Here is a 22,233-nt window from a genome sequence, read left to right as displayed (position 1 = left end):
TGCATGCTTATTTTTTCTCTATAGCATATTCGATTACATTACCCTATTTTTACTGATTAACCAATGAATGAATTGTGTACAATATTTGTCCGTATAAAAATGATTAAGAAAATAGGGATTGACATATAATAGTGGACACATCTGTCTGCTTTTACCATTTCTTTTCCCCTTATGAGTGACTCAGAAAAGAGAAATGCATGGAAAAAGTCAACTCTCTACGGCTCGCCAACAATCTGTATGAAGGTGTGAACATCATGTGCTAAGGTGCAAGATTTGAAACTGTTCTTCATCCTTGATGTTCCTTCTATGAATGTAAAACAAGGAAAATTGTTTACCGTGCAGATAGTTGTCTCTGCACAGAAAATCAGTATCTATGATAAGCAAGCACTGAGGGAAAAAAAAACAAAGTACTCAACAAAACAGGAAAGACCAATTTGAATGTTCCACAAAAGACAGAATATAATGGCAGCCACTAACTTACATTTTGGAAGAAAAAATTGCTTCTAATCAGGTCCAAGGTACTGCACAACCCCAAGTACATTATGTTCACATTGTTATCTATGTAAACAGTGATTCCCCCAAAGCTACTGCAGTGAATAAGCTTCATGATTCTACACAGAAAGCCTGCTTATAATTTAACATAAATAATCAGAGTCAGGGGCGTTTGCATGGCTCATTTGGTTAGGCATCTGACTGTTGGTTACCACTGAGGCCACGATCTCACAGTGTGTGGATTCAAGCCCCGCTGTCAGCACAGAGCCAGCTTGGGATTCTCTCTCTCTCCCCACCCCTCTCTCTTGGCCCCTCCCCTGCTCATTCTCTCTCTCTCTCTCTCTCTCTCTCTCTCTCTCTCAAAATAAACTTAAAAAAATAATTAGATTCATGATTCAGTTATAACATGTGTGATTATTAGTAAGCATGACAAAATATTAACAGTGGTATCTCTTAGTTTTAACATTATATTTGAATTAAATTGCCTGAATACTCCATAATGGAAATAATTCACTACATTAATTAATGAAAAAAAATGTTTATTCCTATAAAAATAATAGCAACTAAAACAAAAGAAAACAAGAACATTAAAAACCGAAGAAAAGCCAGGCTTCAAATCATTGCAAAGGCACTTCTAGGCTTAGAAACCGTAGATGTGCTATACAAAACCCCTCCGTTTCTGTTCCTTTACTAATAAAACAAAGAAAATACCTACCTCAGAAAGGTGTTGCAAGGATCGCAAAAATAATGTCTGGGATGTAGTAGATCTAAACAAATTTAGCCACTATTATTCATCTTGAAAGCAGCTTACTAACAGAAAAAAGAAAACTTTGGGATATCTCTTTCATGCCTACCTCTTCAAAGAAGTCATCTTTCTTTGGTACATAAGAATTTTCCCTTAAATGGCATACATCATACAAAACATGCACCTAAAAAATCCCTTCCATGTGTGCTAGTTCCCTAAAAAAGAAAGTTAAATTACATTTAGGGCAAATAATTTGGACAATAAGTTCCACTTTATGAGATGAAATTGCAATCAATGCGAGTTTTCTTCTCTGAAGTTCTTAATATATTGTCTCAGAGTCTTCCTATGTCCCCAACAAAGCCACTGGGTGAAGATTCTGATCACAGCATTATCAGAGAGGATAGTGTGGGAAAGCGAATACAGAGTTTGTGTAGGAAGTTTCAAAAGGACTACAAAAGGAAAGTTTTACAAGAAGGTAGAAGGATATATATATGGAGAATGAGACAGTTTCATAAAAATATTGGGAATGAGGCATTTTAAGGACGAATTGCTTTAACAAGACAAACAGATCTCTTTCATGTAATTATTGGCTTGGTCAATCTTTTGCTTTAGCTGTGTATTTACAGGTGAAATGAGGTCTAAGAAAAGTTAAATTAGGGACCAAAAAGAGAAGAGAAGAAAAATGAGAAAAAAGGGATTGCTTTAATTGGCCATCTATTATCATCCAAGTATAAACTTTATGAATATTCTGCCACTGAAAATATTTAGAGCAAATTAAATCACAAGACAAATATACAAAAAAACAATTGTTTTATGAACAGTAAGGATTGACTGAAAATATATTTGTTTGTTATATATTTATGTAAGGTACTTTTAATTCAATGTTGTTAAGATTTCTATTGCTTATTGGATATTTGTGTAATAACTATAAACTGCACCTAACAGCATAGTGAAAATATATATGTTGTACCTTTTATGATTACAACTTGAAAAACCCTGATTACGTTGTCCAGTTTTACAATTGCAAATTGGAATTATGTCATCATAACTTTTAAGCAAATTAAAGAGAACCACTTATTTCAATTATCAAATATTTTAAAAATCCTTATATAACTGCAAGAGAATTTTAATCTAAAACAATGTTAGGAGAATATTAATAAAACTATCTTGTCCCTTAATAATTAAAAAACTGAATTTCTAAAAATATTTAGGTATAACATTTTTGTTCAATAATGACTCTAATAGTATATAATATGAGAGTTTGTGTGGTTGGGTGGCTCAGTCAGTTGAGCATCCAACTTTTGATTCCGACTCAGCTCATGATCCCAGGGTTGTGGGATCGAGCCCCACATAGGGCTGTGAGCTGAGCATGGAGCCTGTTTCAGATTCTCTCTCTCTCTCTCTCTCTCTCTCTCTCTCTCTCTTCTCCTGCCGCCTCCCCTGCTGTCTTGTTCTCTCTCAAAGAAAATAATAGAAAAGAAAGAAAAGAAAGGAAAGAAAATAAAAACTCATTTCCAGTCGTCCTAAAACTACTTAATTCTCTCTTCCTCTGCCCCTCTTCCCCGCTCTCTTGCTCTCTCAAAGAAAAAAGGAAAGGAAAGGAAAGGAAAGGAAAGGAAAGGAAAGGAAAGGAAAGGAAAGGAAAGGAAAAGAAGGGAAAGAAGGAAAATGAAAGGAAAGGAAAGGGAAAAGAAAAAGCTCATTTCCAGTCATACTAAAACTACTTAATTCTCTCTTCCTCTGCCCCTTTTCCCCACTCTCTTGCTCTCTCAAAGAAAAGAACAGAAAAGAACAGAAAGGAAAAAGCTCATTTCCAGTCATCCTAAAACTACTTAATTCTTATATGAGGTGTAGCTTACATTACATATAGAAACACTATATGCATACACTACTCACACAGTTGACATTGTTTTGGAGTTCCTGACCCATATCACCTCTCAAAATTACAGTGACCTAGAGAACATCATTTGGGGACATAGGAAAAAGTGGGGTGTGGATATTGAAGATGGAGGACAGGTTTCAAGAAGGATGAACAAATTTTGGGAAAATGTAAAATGAGTTATGTCAAAATTGCTACCTGTAAACACCCTTCAGAGTTCTAGAGTTCCAATCCTCATATTCCCCCAAAGTACTGCACGGGTCGGCCTTCAGCCAGGCAATTTCAAAGACACAAATGCAAGGTTGAAGACTTTAGCACAAATAATGTAACTGTAAATGGGTTTTCTAAGATTACTCTTTAAGTTGAAGACAATACTGTTGCCTTTTCCTAACTAAATACTCTCATTAAATTTAAGTTCCATGTATAGTATTTTCAAAAGAATCTGGAAACCATTCAACTAAATGCAATACTAAATAACTAGAGAAGTTATCAGGAAGTAAGTAAAGCATTCAGGCAAAAGCTACAAAATTATTGATCGAAATATTTAATTAATTTGAAAAAGTACAAAATGTCTAAATGTATTTATAAGCCCTCCAAGATATACTGGAGGAAATTATTTGAGGAGTTACTACAATGTTCAATCTCAAGTTGTTTTACAGGCAAAATATTACATTGTAGCCATCCAGAACAATAAATATAACCACTTAAAAAACCTAACTTACCCCCAAATTGTTTAAAGTATCTTGAAAAATCTGAATTTGAGTACTCCCACTTAAATATTCATTTTTTGCCTTCATTCACAGGTTAATTGCATCTGGCAAACAAATTTTGATTTTTTTTTGTTAAACCAATATGTAACTTTAGTAGGATACATTACAAGCCAATGTACTTTCAATTAATGTTTTGCTCGATTTATCAAAATATTTTCAGTTTTTCTGTAGTGTCCTGTTATTTTTGCCACCAAGCATCTATTCCCTTTCAGGTAATATAATCTTCTTTGATAATATATCCTTTATCATTCTTTATCCCACTCTCGATATATAAACTTTGATTGAATTCGATTCCATCTTGTTTCAGAGTAAGCATAAACCAAAGGACTTATTTCCCTGGCCAATCAGAAGAATCTATTTCCTTGACCACAGTGTAAGGTTCAAAGGTATGTACTTGCCCAAAGTCAGTGAGATGCAAGGAGACCTTAAAATCTTTTCTCCACCCATCCTCATGGGATTAGAACTTGGAATCAAGTAGTAGCCAAATTGGTATTCTATAGACAGAGTATGAAGCAATGTGAATGGTAAAGCCAAGAGCTAGCACAGAACTGTTCTTTGAATGCAGCCAAACCAGGAGGCATATCTTCCATGGGATTTTCAGATATGTCTGACTACATGACCCTTTTATCTTTAGGGACTTGTAGTTGGATTTTCTGTCTTTTGTAGTAGGGAGTTCGCTTGTTTGTATTATCTGCTATACAACATTGTGCCTATAGTAAACATTATCATATTGTGCACTTAAAATTTGTTGAATGTAAATCTCATGTTAAGAGCTCTTACCACCGCAACAATAAAAAAAAAAAAAAAAAAAACAATAGACAACTGAGCAGGTGGTGACAGAGTTTGCCTTTTGCTTCATGTGAACTCTGAGCAGCAGGGATAAGGTCTTTAATGAATAAGCCATTTGGTGAAACAGGTAAGGGGGAAGCACTTGGCAGAATGTCCACAGCTATTAGAAAGTATATTTGTTTACATCTTCATTACACATTATTTATACAACAAAAGAAAAATAAAACATAAAATAAAAAGCTCAGATCATTTTTGTAGTTTGTACATTTTCTCTTTTGTGTCCTTGTCTGTTTATCCTCGTAATATATTCATCCTTTTATTACTGATTTGTAAGATATCTTTTTTAATTAATTATTTTTTCAGCTTTATTGAGATATAACTGACTTATAACACTGCGTAGGTTTGAGGTATACAACATGTTGATTAGATACACTTATATATTACAAAACAATTACCACCATTACCATTTTTTGGTAGACAACATTTAAGATTTACTCGTAGCAACTCTCAAGTATATGATACAGTACTGTTAACTATAATCACTACATTATACATTATAACCCCAGAACTTATTCATCTTATAACTGGAAATTTGTATTTTTTTACCAATATCTTACCTTTTTATCTGCCCCTTAGGCCCAGGTAACCACCATTCAAGTGTCTATTTCTATGAGTTGGGCTTTTTTAGATTCCACACACAAGTGATACAGTATTTATGCTTCCCTGATTTATATCACTTAATATAATGTCCTCAAGGTCCATGCATGTTGTCACAAACTGCAGCATGTCCTTCTTTCTTCTTTCCTCTATGATGAATAACATTCATACACATATGCACACATACATATAGTGACCCATTCATCCATTTGATGGACACGTCAGTTGCTACAACATTTAATCTTCCACTCTATGAAGATTTCTTTGAACACTTGCAGAATTCTATCTTTTTTTAAAAAGTTTATTGATGTATTTATTTTGAGAGAGAGAAAAAAAGAGAGAGAGAGAGAGAGAGAGAGTGAGAATCCTAAGCAGGCTCCATGCTGTCAGTGCAGAGCCCGATGAGGGGCTCAATCTCACAAACCATGAGATTAAGACCTGAGCCGAAATCAAGAGGCATACACTTAACAGACTGAGCCACCCAGGTGCCCCACAGAATTCTATCTTTTAAATTTTTTTTATGTTTATTTTTGAGACAGAGACAGAGCATGACTGGGGGAGGGGCAGAGATACAGGGAGACACAGAATCTGAAGTAGGCTCCAGGCTCTGAGCTGTCAGCACAGAGCCTGATGTGGGGCTTGGTCTCATGGACTGTGAGATCATGACCTGAGTCGAAGTTGGACACTTAACCGACTAAGCCACCCAGGAACTCGCAGAATTCTTTCTTTATCACCAAATTTTAAAAAATAAAATATATAAGAGTGAGTCTAAAGATTGGTCTCTTTTAGTTTCTGGTTCTTAGTTCACTCTATCAATTTGTCTTCTTTTGAAGACAGTTTTCTTGTATCACATCTGCACTTAGTTCTTCTGTTGTGTCTCCTCTTCAACAACACCAGATAGCTATATTTTGCATTTCAATTATTTTTTCCCAACAATTGTTCCTCAATCTTTTATATTATGTATATCACTTTATTCTGTAAATTATTATAAAATGAGTTTTTTACATTAGTGATCAATTCTATTTTTTTTATTTTTAATGTTGATACTAAACTTGATACTGTCTTTAGTTTAACTGTGAGCTCACTCTGCATCATAGTCAGCTGTTTCATAATCACAAACAAGTGCTCTTCTCTTGTTCTTTAATGAATTAATGTTTTCTTAAATATTATTAAGAACACCAAGCAATGATTTGTACAATTTCCATCTATTTCCTATAATAAATCTTTTAAAGGGTCAACCTTATTTCTAAATCTTGATTGTTAGATCTTTTTTTCTATGTTGCTTATGCTGAAATAGGCAGCATTTTGTTGTCGTCATTGTCACTGTTGTTGTTGTTATCGTTTTTTGTGTTTTCCCTGTTCACTTTTGCTTAAATGATAAAAGCAATATCCAGTCCTATCATTTGCCCATATAAACAAAGGGTGGATTATCCTTATTTCCTGTTATTGTCCTTGTGTATGTAGTTAAATTTCTCTTTCTCATCTTGAGCTTCTGTGCTATTTTATGTATAAAGGTTCTAGCTAATACCTGGTATCTGGCCAAAGCTTACATTATATGCTTCTAGACTGAAGAGAAAATTCTTTTTCTTTTTCCAGTTGTGATATATAGGGAAAAGACTTTATTCAGGGACAATATGAATTCTTTACACTTAAGTACCAGAAGGAAGGTATAAAATTACAACCTCTAAACTTCTCTGTTCATACCTTCCTTAAGCTCAGAGGAGTATTAATGGGGGAAATTAGGAGGCTATGATGGTGCAACAAGTTTGGTCCCTTTAAAACCTAGCTTTTGGAAACACAAGTATAGTCTGCATTCTTATGTTTACCAGAAGATTTTCATGTTTAAGATAATAAATACAGAGATCAGTTGAAGATTACAAATCTTGAGACTAGTCCTTTAAACATTACCCCCTAATGTGTGTGTGTGTGTGTGTGTGTGTGTCTGTCTGTCTGTCTGTCTGTCTCTCTCTCTGTCTTTGGTATACTCTGGCAGGGAATAATATCACTAATATTTCTAGCTGAAAATTTCAAATATTTTGGTATTTTTGGTAGGTATTTCAATCAAAGGCAAAGAAAAGTAGAATTACCCTGAGATTTTTTCCACTATAATGACATCTTAATTATTGACTTTTGAGTGACTAAATATTCTCATACCAAAAGTTACAAAATAATTTACACTTCAAACAATCTTTCCAGTTTTCCTCTGTTAATATAGACCTCATCTAAATGCATGGTCTTGTCATTTATTATTTTTATTCTCCAAAACTTCTTATTTACTCTGTTCAACATTCATATAAAGGTAACTGGAGAATCAAATATACAAATACAGAAAAATAAAGAGAAATAAAAAGAAAGATCTACAGTCAACTAAAAAAGTGCTAGCAATTCACAAACCCATTGCTATTGACTCTCAGTTGGCACTCACAGTTGGAACAACTCACATCTCACATATCCAAATTGACAGATGGTCAGCTCATTAAAGGGGTCTTAGTGGTTCTTAATGTTTTCACAGAGGTGTTTCTGTGGGAATATGAATTCTGTCATGGTGAACATGTACATCAATATCATGGGCACAAGGATAGTAGGAAAACCTCTCCAGTTGTGAGAACATGGAACTAAGAAAAGCATATTAAATGGACAAAGAAAAATACTGATACAGTCTATCGTCTTCAAATATCCCCATCAAGTCAGGATAGTATCACATTTTTGTGTAATGGAGATATTTGTGATGTAACAGAGAAACCAAGGCATAGGAGTCAGACTTTCCTCCTGCTGTTATTGTATATATGCTAGAGCTTCACTGATGTCAATATATTCCTAGGGTTGAATCTCCAGTGATGTCTAGACTCTGATATATAATAGATAAAAATGGATTTTTTTCTCTTCCCAAATAAAAATAAAGTTAAGAGAAAAATCATTGAAAGTCCTGATGACTTCTATCTTCTATGACGATATGCTTCATGATAGAGTTTTCAGCCATTGAACCCCATCTAAAGAATTGTACAAAAGGAATCTCAACCAATCTATAAATATATATGTATATGTAAGAAATTATTGATCAACTTCTAAGGCAGATATTTGTCTCACATTTTTCATTTTTATTGTGTCTAATGAAATGATTGTGTTTTTTCTTTGCCTAGGTAATGTGACTCCAAACTAAACTTCATTCAAACTAATTTTCATTTAAAAAGTGCATTTTTCACCTTTTAGATATTCTAATATTTGTGTAAAATATAATCTGAAATACACAATAAACATATATCTGAACATATGAATTCTTAAGCCATTTCTTAGCATACTGGTATTTTCAAGTTTAAAAGATAATATACTGAAATCAAAATTTAGTTTTCTTACCTTTCTGGATAGGTAAGTGATTGTACCATGACACGGTGGATGTTGTAATTATATTGGAAACATTGCCAATTTGAGCTCTGAAAATATCCCAAACCAATGCCTGAAATATTTACAACATCATTTGAAAACTGAGCAAGAATCTTGACTTCTTGAAGTTGATAAAATGATCTGTTCTTCCTAAACAGAAAATTTAATATGCTCACCATATTAGTAATTTAAAATTTAATTTAACTCTAAAGTCAATATAATCTTAATGTAGTATAGAAACAACAATCTTAAAGGAAAAAAAGCCAAAACATATTTGTGAAGTATTTATTAAAATAAATTGAAACAAAATAAAATAATAATATATGTATCCTCATACAAAATTATTTGGGGACACTTTTTGAGAAAAAAAAGTGGGGCATCTTGTCTTTCTGACTTGGTGTCTAGATTGTACATTTGTCTAAGATTACAGGAGTCATTTTATGCTTCCTGTTTTAGACACCGTAACAACTATTACAGTTCCCTGAATGGACAGGATACTCAAATAATAATTCTTAATTGATCTGTGCCATTTTGTCAAATATTTGTGAATTGTTACAAAAGCTTCAGATTCAAAAGGAAAAAAATAAATGTAGAATTTAATAAGTACAATTTCCTGAGCATTTACAGTGTACCCAGAACTATAATGAAGCTTGACATGCTTGACCTTATCTAACTATCTTGACAACTCCCTTTACTAGGTACTATTAGTATTGCCGTTTACAGATGAGAAAACTGAATATCAGAGCATACAAATGACTTTCCAAAGCTAGTGAATGCAAAACAAACAGCCACGTCAATGCTCTTCTTCATCACTCTACTCAAATTCTTCACCCCTATGTGCCAGAAACATAGGGGGGGCCTGGAGTCAGATCAATATGGATCTGCTTGACTACAAAGGAAACTCCAAAGAAGGTGATGAAGGAGGAGGAGGAGCAGGATAAGTAAGAGAAGGAGGAAAGAAAGGGAGGGAGAGTAGGAGGAAGGTGGGGGAGGGGGAAGAGGAAAGGAGGAAGGAAGGAAAGAGAAAAGAGGAGAGAGCAAAAAAAAATTTAAAAATCTGTCGTGTTAATTTCCTCCAAGGTGACAATGATTTGCTTGAGCAAAGGCAACAATCATACGTAAAACAGCTGAGGAGCAACCAGTGGTGTCTCCAGCTCTTGTGCCATCTTATATTTATCCCTGCTCTTTCCTGCTTTTGATTCTTCGAAACAGCTGGGCTCCAAAAAGGTTGTCATTACTCTCCTCAAAGCCCATATCTATTCCCCCCAGGAACTGATATTATCTCCTCTTTCATGGAATATAATGTCATTGTTCATATCTCTAAGACGTTATCTAGATTTCTCAGAGATGCTTCAGAGTCAGTATGTCCAGATGGGAACGTGCTATCTCTCCCTACAATTTCACATCCACTTCAATGATTTCAAATACCAACTATTTGCTCGTGACCACCAAACCTCTGCCTCTATCTGAGCTCTGTTTGCTGATATCTATGGCTTTTCACCATGTGTACCTGCATACCTTAAGGATGTCTAAAACTCAGTAGGGTTCAAATCTAAATGACATCTTTCCCAACACCCATCTCTCACACACAAAAAAAATAATAATAAATAATAAAAATAAATAAAAATAAAACCTACAACTAACAAATTTTCTTATTATTTTAAATGGCACCACTACCTATTACCCAAGCTAGACAACTAGGATTCGCCCTTGATATCACCCCCTCTTTCAATCCCTACATCCAATCTATCATAAATTCCTACTGATTATTCCTACTAAATATCCTGAATCTGCTTTGAATTCATACATTTCCACAGCAAGCACTCAGACACCACTGTTCCTTTCCTATATTCTTGCAACAGCATCCTGTCTTTTTCCTTGTCAACACATTGTGGTCAAATTGTTTTTCCAAAATGAAAATCCAACCCGGCTCCAACCAAACTGCCCCAACTAAAACCCTTTAGTGATTTTCATTTGCTCAGTGAGAAAAATATAAATCCCAAAATATGCCCTACAAGTTCTAGTTCTTACAAAATCCAGGGGCTCTCTACTTCTCTCATATCTCTCTTGCTGATCCTGCCTCCATTCTAAGACATTAGAAAATTCCTTCAGATCCTGAAATGGGCTATGTTCCCTCCTGCTTCAGGATCTGTGCATTTGTTGATACTTTGTCCTGTAATATAGCAAAGAAAATCAATCTTGTCCCTCATTTAGGTCTCAACTAATATAAAATGTTCTCAGAGAAACTTTTAGTGACCTCACTAATTCATGTCCCTTATTTCACGTTTCCATGCACACTATAATTTGCCTCGAGACATTTTTCAGATTTTATTTATGTAGTTTTATTTAATTTTTATAACTGTTATATATTTCATTAGGGCTTTAAGCTTAAAGAGGGTAGGACCATGTCTATCTTTCTCATCACAGTATCTTCAGCACTTAGCAAATTCCCTGCTCAATGTAGATTCCTCTGTTTGAATAGAGGAATGATGAACATCATCATTTTATTTGTATTATGTATGTGTAAAGTCTATCTGCTGCACTAGACAGAAGTTATGTAAAGACAGCAATCTAATTTGTCCAGAATGGTATCCCTAATTTCTAGTACAGTTATTGGCCTATAGAAGCTTTCAAGAAATTATATTGAATGATTAAACTGGCTCCTCTCCATGACTTCCTAGCTCAATAAATGGCATCATAATTTAACTAGTTATCTTAAAACTGGTTTCTTTACTTAACTTTCACATATTTAATTAATCATAAAAAATATCTATCCTAAATCCTAAAAAAAAAAAAAAAAAAAAAGGAAGAAACACCTCCACATATTGAGTCTAGACCTCCATCATGTCTCACATAAATTATTAAAACAGCCACCTCTTTGGACACATGCCACTCTAATCTCTCCATTACTCATCCTCTGGGGGAATCCTTCCAACCAGAACGTCCAGAATTGATACCTCTTGTTTAAAATCCTATATTTATATATTATTATATTTAGCATCATATTATAACGTGTGAGTAATATTTAGCGGCATCAAAAAATGATTGCACTGTAGCATTCAGTATAAAAATCAGGATACAGAACACATTTGTGGTAAGATCCTAATTTTGCTAAATGAAGAAAATAATGTGTGTGTGCACAAGGGTATATACCAGAATGAAGAGAGGAAAAAGAGGAGGTAAAGGAAGAGGAGACATAGTTGTAGACCACATAGTAAATGTGAACATCCCTGGATGATATAATTATATATGATTCTCATTTTCTACTGTATAATATGACACATTTTCTACAGTAAGCAAATCTTCCTGTTTTAATTTTGAAGAGGGAAACAAAAGGTCATTTAAAAATCTCTGACTTCCCTGGTTTCTGAAACAGTTTAAATCTCAAAGCATGACTAAAGTTATTAGCAAAGAATTGTTAATAGAAGAACAATAAAGCCCTTGGCCAGTCACAGATGGACAGATTTGTCATGAATATATCATCCTTCATGAAAAATGCACTAATTCAAGGACGTGAATAAAATATATCAATATTTCATGGTGTTCTGCATACACAATGACGTTTATAAAGGAAATGAAGAATCACAATTTGCCTTTTGAACAAGTTGGAAACAACTTCTCTAGGACTGTAGTCTGTGAGCTGTTACTGAACTCAGGTACTCTCCTATCTCCATGCCTTTGAAAACACTGTCTCCATTCCTTGATTGCAATATCTCTCCTTTAAATGTTTCCTTGCATCTTCTTCATACACCCACAGCACATAAGTATTCTGCTACTATAGAACTTCTTACTCAAAGCTGTAATTACTCATCAGTCTCCTTCAGTGTTCTGTGACTTCCTTAAGAACTGTAACAGTGCTATTTTAGCTTGAGTATCCATTATTTAGCGAAATGCCTGAATAAGTTTCAGTGGTGCTGAATAACCCTGTTGAATAAGTGGATTCAAAAGCAAAGAAAGCATATGTTTTAGAAAAATAAATAAAGGATCATACGCATATGTGTGTGCACAGATAGGCACATACATACACTATTTTAAGCAACATAAAGCAATAAACTATTACAAAATAACTATTATAACCCAGTCAATCGTACTGAGAATTAGGTGGAAAGAATTTGAAGTTTCTCTTATTAAAATATGGGCCTTGATGTAAATGAAGAATTTAGATTGAAATCCTGGTTTGATTTACTTAATAGTCTTTGGGTGACTGAAAAGAAGTTGAGAAAAGGGAAAAACAAAAATAATTGATGCTCACTCAGGACAAGTTTCATCCAACTACTAAATTATCTGCAAAGCCTTTAAAAATTTTATGAAAACTAATTTGGTAAGGCTCTAATATTAAAAATACATTTATCTCACAGTTAAAAAAATTTTCTCTGACTTATGACTCAGGATGTTATTTCCAAGAGTGGCCTTAGTATCCCATGATACTATAAATAGTTTCTATGTTATGTCAGTACACAGGTTCTCATTATTTGATCATAATATACTTCTTTTACTATTATTTTCTTTGTGGATTTTAAGGTGTTAAAGATTTATCTACAAAACAAACTTCGTTCATTATGAGCTATGGCTACTTTGTATATTTTTGTTATTTTAGATTTTAAACAAAGGTTCATAATAATACTGTAAAATTACATACATCACTGCCATTATTTGTGACACTAATATGCAAATATATAAGCATGCAGAGACTTTTCCCTGGTTCACTTTAATGGTTGCATAAATTTGGATGTCATGATGTACTCAAGTCTGAATCCCATCACACACTAGATTTAGTCAATTCAGGTGTTGTAACTACCTAGACTGTGACAACAGTAAACATTGGATATACCAACTATGCTTCCTGAAATTCGAATGATGTCATCAGTAATCAGTCTAAACTTAAACCAAACTGTTGTAAGTCCAGGTGTAATAAAATAAAGTGTTTCTTTTATCGCATCACTAGATATGTTACCTGTGAGCCTTTCAAAAAGTTACATTATTTAATAGATTTCTAGAAGTCTAGCACAGCAGTTTGGAAACTACTATTTAAAAATGTTTTTAATGTTTATTTATTTTCAATAGAGAGAGATGGGGGTCCGGGGGCGGGGCAGAGAGAGAGGGAGACAGAATCTGAAGCAGGCTCCAGGCTCTGAACTGTCAGCACAGAGCCTGACGCAGAGCTCGAACTCAAAAACCGAGAGATCATGACCTGAATTGAAGTCGGACGCTTATCCAACTGAGCCACCCAGGCACCCTGAGGAAACCACAATTTTAATAGTAGCATGCATCTTCATACCATTCTTTTATTTACCAGAAAATGAATTTCCTTGTTTGAGAACTTATGAAATAGACAGGTATACCTTCAACAAATTCAAGCTGAGAACATTCTTTGAGATGATTAGATAACTTTTAAAATATGTATATGTAACATACATCTATACACAAAAAGCTAAATAGAAGATTAAGTAAAAAAACCCTCTTCTATTTTGTAGGATTTGTAGCTGCAAGTGCTTCTCTGAAATACTGAAACTGGGTCGCTCTATTGACAGAAGTTACTTGACATTTGGTCATATCACTGTGAATACAATGTTGCCTGAAAACTAGAGAGAAATAGAAGGCAAGGTAGTTTGAGAAGAAGAACACAGGAATGACAATCAAAAGAGAAAAAAAAAAGTTTTCCTAATGTTTGTAGTCCCTAGGTGTGTATGACATAAAGAAGTTAAGTAGTAGACTTCATATTCCACATCTTTCTGCAGACAATGAATGAATTAGAATATAACACCTGAGATATTTTAATATTTAATATTTTAAGACTCTCTGGAGGAAAAAATTTACACTATATGTATTATATTCCAAAGTGGATGCTCAAGAAAACAAACATTTAATTTATGAAAGAAAAAAATTACTAAATTATACTTACTCATAGACTCTTGACTCTTCAACCATTCCAAGCTGGTTTAATAATTTAAATGTAATATAGCCATTTTTCATATTGTTATCCAGAACAGTTATACTGAGAACAAAATAATAGCCTACAAAAAATATAGAATGCAATTGACATTATTATTATTTTCTACTTATTTTTGGTACCTATACAGATATATATATGTGTTTGTAAATATGTGTGTATAATATATGTATTATATGTAATATACATGTAACACATGTAATTACATACATGTAATCTAGACACATATTATATATGCACATAATATCAAGAGGCACTTTGTACATGGGTAATATATTTTCATTTTGTCAATTTTTAACTAGACTTGAAAATGAGAAATGGAAAAACCTGCCAGAAAGTCATGGGTATGGTAAAGAGCTGGCCAAATAGAGAATACTAACTGGTGTGCAAACCAAAAAAAATCATAGTTTAGGTCAATGAAACAATTTTTATTTTTCAGTAGCACACCTAAAATAAATATGATAAGTTTCCATATTTATCTGAGGAATTGTCTTGGCTAAAATTGCTTGACAAATATAATTCCCAATTTCATTGTTTTTTAGGAATGACTGTAAAATTAAGTATTTTTATACATACCCAGCTCGTAGTAGCTCTTATTCAAAATACCCAGTCAAAATATCTGTACACTGAAAACTGCATAACACTTATGGGAAAAAAACTGAAGAAGACACAAAGAAATGGAAAAACATTCCATGTTTTTGGTTTGGAAAAACAAATGTTGTTAAAATGTCAGTACTACCCAATGCAGTCTACATATTCACTGCAACCCCTTTTCAAAGGAACATGAGCATTCTTCACAGAGCTAGAACAAACAATTCTAAAATTTGTATGGAACCAGAAAATACTTCAAATAGCCAATGTAATGTTGAAAAAGAAAATCAAAGCTGAAGGCATCACAATTCCATACTTTAAGCTGTATTACAAAGTTGTAATCATCAAGACAATATGGTACTGACACAAAAATAGATATAGATCAATAGAACAGAATAAATAATACAGAAATGGACCCAAAAATGTATGAGCAACTAATCTTTGACAAAGCAGGAAAGAATATCCAATGGAAAAAAGACAGTCTCTCAAGCAAATGGTGTTGGGAAAACTGGACAGCGACATGCAAAAGAATGAACCTGGACCACTTTATTACACTATACACGAAAATAAACTCAAAATGGAAGAAAGACCTAATTGTAAGACAGGAAACCATCAAAATCCTAGAGAAGAAAACAGTCAACAACCTCTTTGATGTTGGCCACAGTAACTTCTTACTAAACATATCCCTGGAGGTAAGGGACACAAAAGCAAAAATGAATTATTGGGACTACATTGAGATGAAAAGGTTCTGCATAGTGAAGGAAACAATAAGCAAAACTAAAAGGCAATCGATAGAATAAGATGAGATATTTGCAAATGATATATCGGATAAAATGTTAGTATCCAAAATCTATAAAGAACATGTCAAACTCAACACCCAAAAAACAAATAATCCTGTGAAGAAATGGGAAAAAGACATCAACAGACACTTTTCCAAAGAAGATATCCAGATGGCTAACAGAGACCTAAAAAGATGTCTAACATCACTCATCACCAGGGAACTACAAATCAAACCCACAATGAGATACCACCTCACACTTGTAAAAATGGCTAAAATGAATAACTCAGGAAACAACAGATGTTGGCAAGGATGCAGAGAAAGGAGAACCCTTTTGCACTGTTGGTGGGAATGCAAACTGGTGGAGCCACTCTGGAAAACAGTATGGAGGTTCCTCCAAAATTTGAAAATAGAACTACCTTATGACCCAGCAATTGCAATATTAAGTATTTATCCAAAGGACACAAAATGCCGATTCGAAGAGGCACATGCACCCCAACGTTTAAAGCAGCACTATTGCCAATAGCCAAATTGTGAAAAGAGCCCAAATGTCCACTGACACACACACACACACACACACACACACACACACACACACACAGGAATATTACTCGGTGATCAAAAAGAATAAAATCTTGCCATTTGCAACAATGTCAATGGAACTAGAGTGTATTATGTGTGCTTAAGTGAAATAAGTCGGAGAAAGATAAGTATCATATGATTTCACTCATGTGTGGAATTTATGAAACAAAACAGATGAACATAGGGAAAGGGAAGGAAAAAGAAGATAAAAATAGAAAGGGGGTCAATCATAACAGACTCTAAAATACAGATAACTGAGGGTTGCTGAAGGGGTATGGGGTGAGAGGATGAGCTAAATGGGTGACAGGCATTAAGGAGGGCAGTTATCAGGATGAGCACTGAGGGTTAAATGTAAATGATGAATCACTAAATTCTACTTCTGAAACCATTACTACATAAAATGTTAAATAACTTGGATTTAAATTTAAAAAAATAAAAGAGGAAGAAAAAAATGCCCAGCTAAAAATTGATACATATTTCAGAGGCAAGGATACTGAACTCACCCCCATACTCAGTGTTGTCTGAACTATAGAGAAAGTTCTGACTCCCTGTGAGATTTTTTTTTGCACAGAAGAATTTATTAAGGAATATGTAGCTCAAACAATCATTCAGGGCCAGAGAACAAGGCTCAGCCAGAAACACTGCCCCAAAATCACAGGACAGACTGCTTCAAGATCCCATTGCTACCACTTCCAAACATGAGCTAGAAGATTAGCTAAGAAAGCAAGTTTAAGACACTTTCATTTCTATGATGAGAAAATAGTAACACATCTGGACAGAAAATACCCAGAGGGAAGATTTAAATTCACATCAAAGAAATATTTTTAAGTATGCACTACATCTACCCCTTTTACCAACTAACATCAATATCCACTCTTCCTCCTATATTTCAAGCACAATGCTATTATTGCTTAGATGCCCATACCATAGTACCAATAACAGCCAAGTGGGCTACATTTGGCTGCAATCCAGGGTAAGGCAATACCCATTCTTTTAGTTCTATCCCAATCCTGTTGTGATATTGTAACTTATGGACTAGAATGTACAGTCCATCTCCATCATACTTTATATAAGGGAGGTAGACACTATTCCCTGTACTGTGAACTATTTCTTAGAAGAAAACATATAAAAACAGAACATGGAATGTATGAAATTATCTTGTGAGAAATACATGTAGTAAAACCATGCAGGCTAGGTGTTAAATGTTGCTACTGAACAGACAAGAGTAACTTCTTGTTTTATGCCTGATGCTTACTTAGTACCACCTTAAATAAGATAATTTATTTACCACTGGACCTCAAGAAATTCTAACACAAGAGACTGAAGAACCACTTCTTACTCTGAAGTGACTCCCCAGCTTTAGACAAAAGACTTTGTTTCACCTCATCCAGAAAAGTAGGTGTTCAGACTCTCTCAGATGATTTCTGGTAGTGTGACATATTAAGATGTCACAGAAAAAGCCCATCTCATGTTACAAGTACATGGAAATGATGACTGTACAATCCATAAATTAAATACAATACAAAACCAAGCTCAGATGAAGGCAGGGAAAATATCACAAGGCAGAAAGGAAGAGAAAATAAAGGCAAAACATAAGGAGGACTGAAGCCCTGGATCCCTACACGACCTGGGAACTAGATTTAGCATGGAGACAGAGGATGCATATCAGCTTCCATGCACAGGAGGCATGATGCTAAGTAAAGGAGCTCAGTAAGATAGAAGTTAAACCCAAAAGGAAGAAGTAGGGGAGGGAGAAGAAGGCCAGATAAAATGTAGAAAAACAACTGGTAAATAGAGTATTTGATGTAATAGCATCCATAATAAATACTAATTGTTAAACAACAAGTGAAATAAAATACTATAGAACATAATATTCAAGATGGAAAAGAAGACACAGATTCAAGGGGTCTATGAGACAAATGTTGTGATAGAATAAGATAAAATCAGGAGGCAATTTTATGTACAAAGAAAAAAAGAAGGAAGTCACCAGGCAACTATAAAAATCCTGAACTTTTATACATCTAAGAAGCCATGGTCTCAGAATAAAGCTAAAATCTAAACAATAGCTGCCTGCTCAAAATAAAAGATTTAAATAGGACTCAAATTCCAACATAACAGACAAAACGCTCAAAACATTATTGAAAATTGCCCATTATACCAAGAACAAAGACAATCACAACTTTGGTGAGAAAGGAAATCAATTGATGCCAACACTGAGATGAATCAGATGCTAGGATTATCTGACAAGGATTTCAAAGAAGCCATTATAAAAATGCTTCAAAGTCAGTTTCTTGAAAAAAATGAATAGAAAAATCTGAGCAAAAAAATAGAAACTGGAAAAGAAAGTAGAAATTACATAAGTAAAAACTACAGTAATGTATATATAACTCATTGCATGTGCCTGACGGTAGAGTGGATGATAAAGGATAGAAATCAGTGAATCTGAAGACAGATCAATTTGGCACTCAATCTCAGCAATGTAGAGAAAAGAGATTTAGGGGGGAAAAATTAACAGGGCCTGAGACACTTGTGGGACTAAAACAAAAGATGTAATTTCTGTGCTATCATCATATCAAAAAGAGAGAAAGGAGAGTGAGGCTGAAAGAGTATTCAAAGAAATGATGGCTGATGGCTGAGGACTTTCTAAATTTGGTGAAGGAAACTAACATGAAGATTCAAGAAGCTGAGTGAACGTAAACAGGATACTAAACAAATCCTCACCATGTCATCTCATAACTAAACTTCAGAAAACTGGGAGGAGGAGCCAAGATGGTGAAACAGCATGGAAAGTTTTTGTGTGTCTCACATCCATGAAATACAGCCAGACCAACACTAAACCATCCTGCACACCTAGAAACCTAATCTGAGGATTAACACAACAATCTACACAACCTGAACCACAGAATTCAGCAGGTACGTGGCATGGAGAGGTGAACTTGGGGAGAGAGAAAACATGGAGGGCAGGGAACTGCTTTTGCATGCAGAGAGAGGACGGACATGGTGGGGGAGAATAAGGGGAAAGCACCCCTCCCTAAAAGCAGCTGGAGAGAAAGTGGAAAATTGGAAACAGCTGCAGGGACTGAACTAAAAAGGGAGAAAGGAGAAAGGAGAGGGTTTAAATTCCATTAAGACTGTAAACAAGGGGATCACAGTCTGCAACTCTGCAGCTCAATACCTGGCAGTGGTCTGGTGGAAAGGGTGAATCCCCAGGAGCAGAGTGGGGTCCGACAGGTTCTCGGGCTACAAGGGGAGAAGCGGTTCCACTGCTGGAGAGAAGCGGTTCCACTGCTGGAAGGACGTTTGTTAGAGGCTGTGAGGCCACCTATGCCCAGCAGACCCCAGAGAAGGGCCACATTCACTGGTGCTGGAACAAAGTCATTAGGGGTGAAGCCTGGTGCCAGATGTGTGTTATTATTTTCCATACCCCTGAGGTGCTGCTGCTACACTGTCTCACGAACTTTTTCTGGGGCGGGCTAGCACCCAGCCGCAGTTAGTGGGCATCGGCAGCAGCATGATCCCGCAAGCATTCCTGGGTGTGGCCGGCACCCGACTATTGCTCTGTGAGACCCTCTGCAGAGGGGCGGAGCAGGTCAAAGCCACAGTACCTCAGAAGTGGGGGGATGGGGAAGGCAGTGGCATCTGAGACAAAACTCTGGAGGGAGGTGCTGCCTGGGGTCTGGTCACTGATGGTGTGGAAGTGGCGAGTGGACAGAAGCTGAAGATGAAGGACGGGTGCACGATTGCTGATTGGGGAGAAAAGAGTTCCAATACTAGAGACCGAGTAGCTGGGTGACACCATTTTCACTGCTCCCACACATGCGCATATGCACCTACAAGTGCCACAACAATCCACCCCAGTAGGCTAGCAGTGCCATCTAGTGGATAAGGGAGCCGTTACACTAAGCCCCGACCAACTGGGCTGACCAAGCTCTTCAAGAACACAAGTGTCACCGCTTGCTCAGTATATGTACTATAAAGTGCTTCATAGTCTGACTTCTAGGGGGAAATGAAGTAATTTAAGTACTATTTCAATCTGTTAGCAGGTCCATCTATTCAATTTTCTTTTTTTTCTTTTTTTCACCTCTTTTTCTTGAATACAGAAAGAGAAAAAAGTTTTTATTTTTAATTTCTATTAAAAAATATATTTCTTTATTTTTTTCTACTATATTCTTTACTTTTGTGTAATTTTTTTCAAATTCTATTTTACTTCCATCATTTCATTTTAGTCTATTTCAGTATTTTCATTTTTTTCAAATTCTCAAACACTTTCAACACCGAAACCAAAACACACCCAGGATCTAGCATCATTTATTCGATTTTTGTATGAGTGTGTTTTTAATTTTTTAATTTTAATATTTTTTAATTTTAATTTTTCTACCTCATTAATTCATTTTCTCCCTTCAAAATGACAAAACGAAGGAATTCACCCCAAAAGAAAAGAGGACGAAGAAACGACAGCAAGGGATTTAACCAACACAGATACAAGCAAGATATCTGAACCAGAATTCAGAATCATGATAATAAGAATACTAGCTGGAGTTCAAAATAGATTAGAATCCCTTTCTGCAGAGATAAAAGAAGTAAAAACTAGTCAGGATGAAATAAAAAATGCTACACCTGAGCCGCAATCATGGGTGGATGCCTCAGGGGCAAGGATGGATGAGGCAGAACAGAGAATCAGTGATATAGAGGACAAAATTATGGAGAATTATGAAGCAGAAAAAAGAGGGACATTAAGGCAAAAGAGCATGATTTAAGAATTAGACAAATCAGTTACTCATTAAAAATGTACATCAGAATCATAGGGGTCCCAGAAGAGAAAGAGAGAGAAATAGGGGTAGAAGGGTTATGTGAGCAAAACATAGCAGAAAACTTTCCTAACCTGGGGAAAAATACAGACATCAAAATCCAGTAAGCAAAGAGGACCCCCATTAGAGTCAACAAAAACCGACCATCAGCAAAGCACATCATAGTCAAATTCACAAAATACTCAGGAAAGAAGAGAATCATGAAAGCAACAAGGGGAAAAAACTCCCTAACCTACAAGGGAAGACCAATCAGGTGTGCAGCAGACCTATCCAGAGAAACTTAGCAGGCCAGAAAGGAGTGGCAGGATATATTTAATGTGTTGAATCAGAAAAATATGCAGCCAAGAATTCTTTATCCAGCAACGCTGTCATTCAAAATAGAAGGAGATAAAAAGTTTCCCAGACAAACAAAAATTAAAGGAGGTTGTGACCACTAAACCAGCCCTGCAAGAAATTTTAAGGGGAACTCTCTGAGAGGAAAAAAGATGAAATTATAAATAAATAAACAAATAAATAAATACCAAAAGCAACAAAGATTAGAAAGGACCAGGGAACACCACCAGAAACTCTAAGCATCATAATGGCAATAAATTCATATATTTCAGTACTCACCCATTAAATGTCAATGGACTCAATGCTCCAATTAAAAGACATAGGGTAACAGAATAGATAAGAAAACAAGATACATTTGTTTACAAGAGACCCACTTTAGACCTAAAGACACCTTTAGGTTGAAAATAAGGGGATGGAGAACCATCTATCATGCTTATAGTCAACAAAAGAAAGCCAGAGGGCGCCTGGGTGGCTCAGT

General features: G+C 35.1%; 1 protein-coding gene across 3 annotated transcripts in view; it reads right to left on the bottom strand.

Annotated features, from left to right (window-relative positions):
- The window catches only part of LIPI (lipase I), a 69,876-nt gene that overhangs the window by 5,484 nt on the left and 42,159 nt on the right, over positions 1-22,233 (bottom strand). For all 3 annotated transcript variants that reach the window (XM_060640273.3, XM_060640271.3, XM_060640274.3), the window contains 2 exons: positions 14,616-14,727; positions 8,687-8,863 (listed from right to left, as the gene is read on the bottom strand). In XM_060640273.3, coding sequence (XP_060496256.2) covers positions 8,687-8,863; positions 14,616-14,727 — 289 coding nt within the window. The remainder of the gene's footprint in view (positions 1-8,686; positions 8,864-14,615; positions 14,728-22,233) is intronic.

The sequence above is a fragment of the Panthera onca genome, chromosome C2 (assembly GCF_046562875.1).
Source record: "Panthera onca isolate mPanOnc1 chromosome C2, mPanOnc1 haplotype 2, whole genome shotgun sequence".
Taxonomy (NCBI): Eukaryota; Metazoa; Chordata; class Mammalia; order Carnivora; family Felidae; genus Panthera; species Panthera onca.
This window is presented reverse-complemented; position numbering and strand designations above follow the sequence as displayed.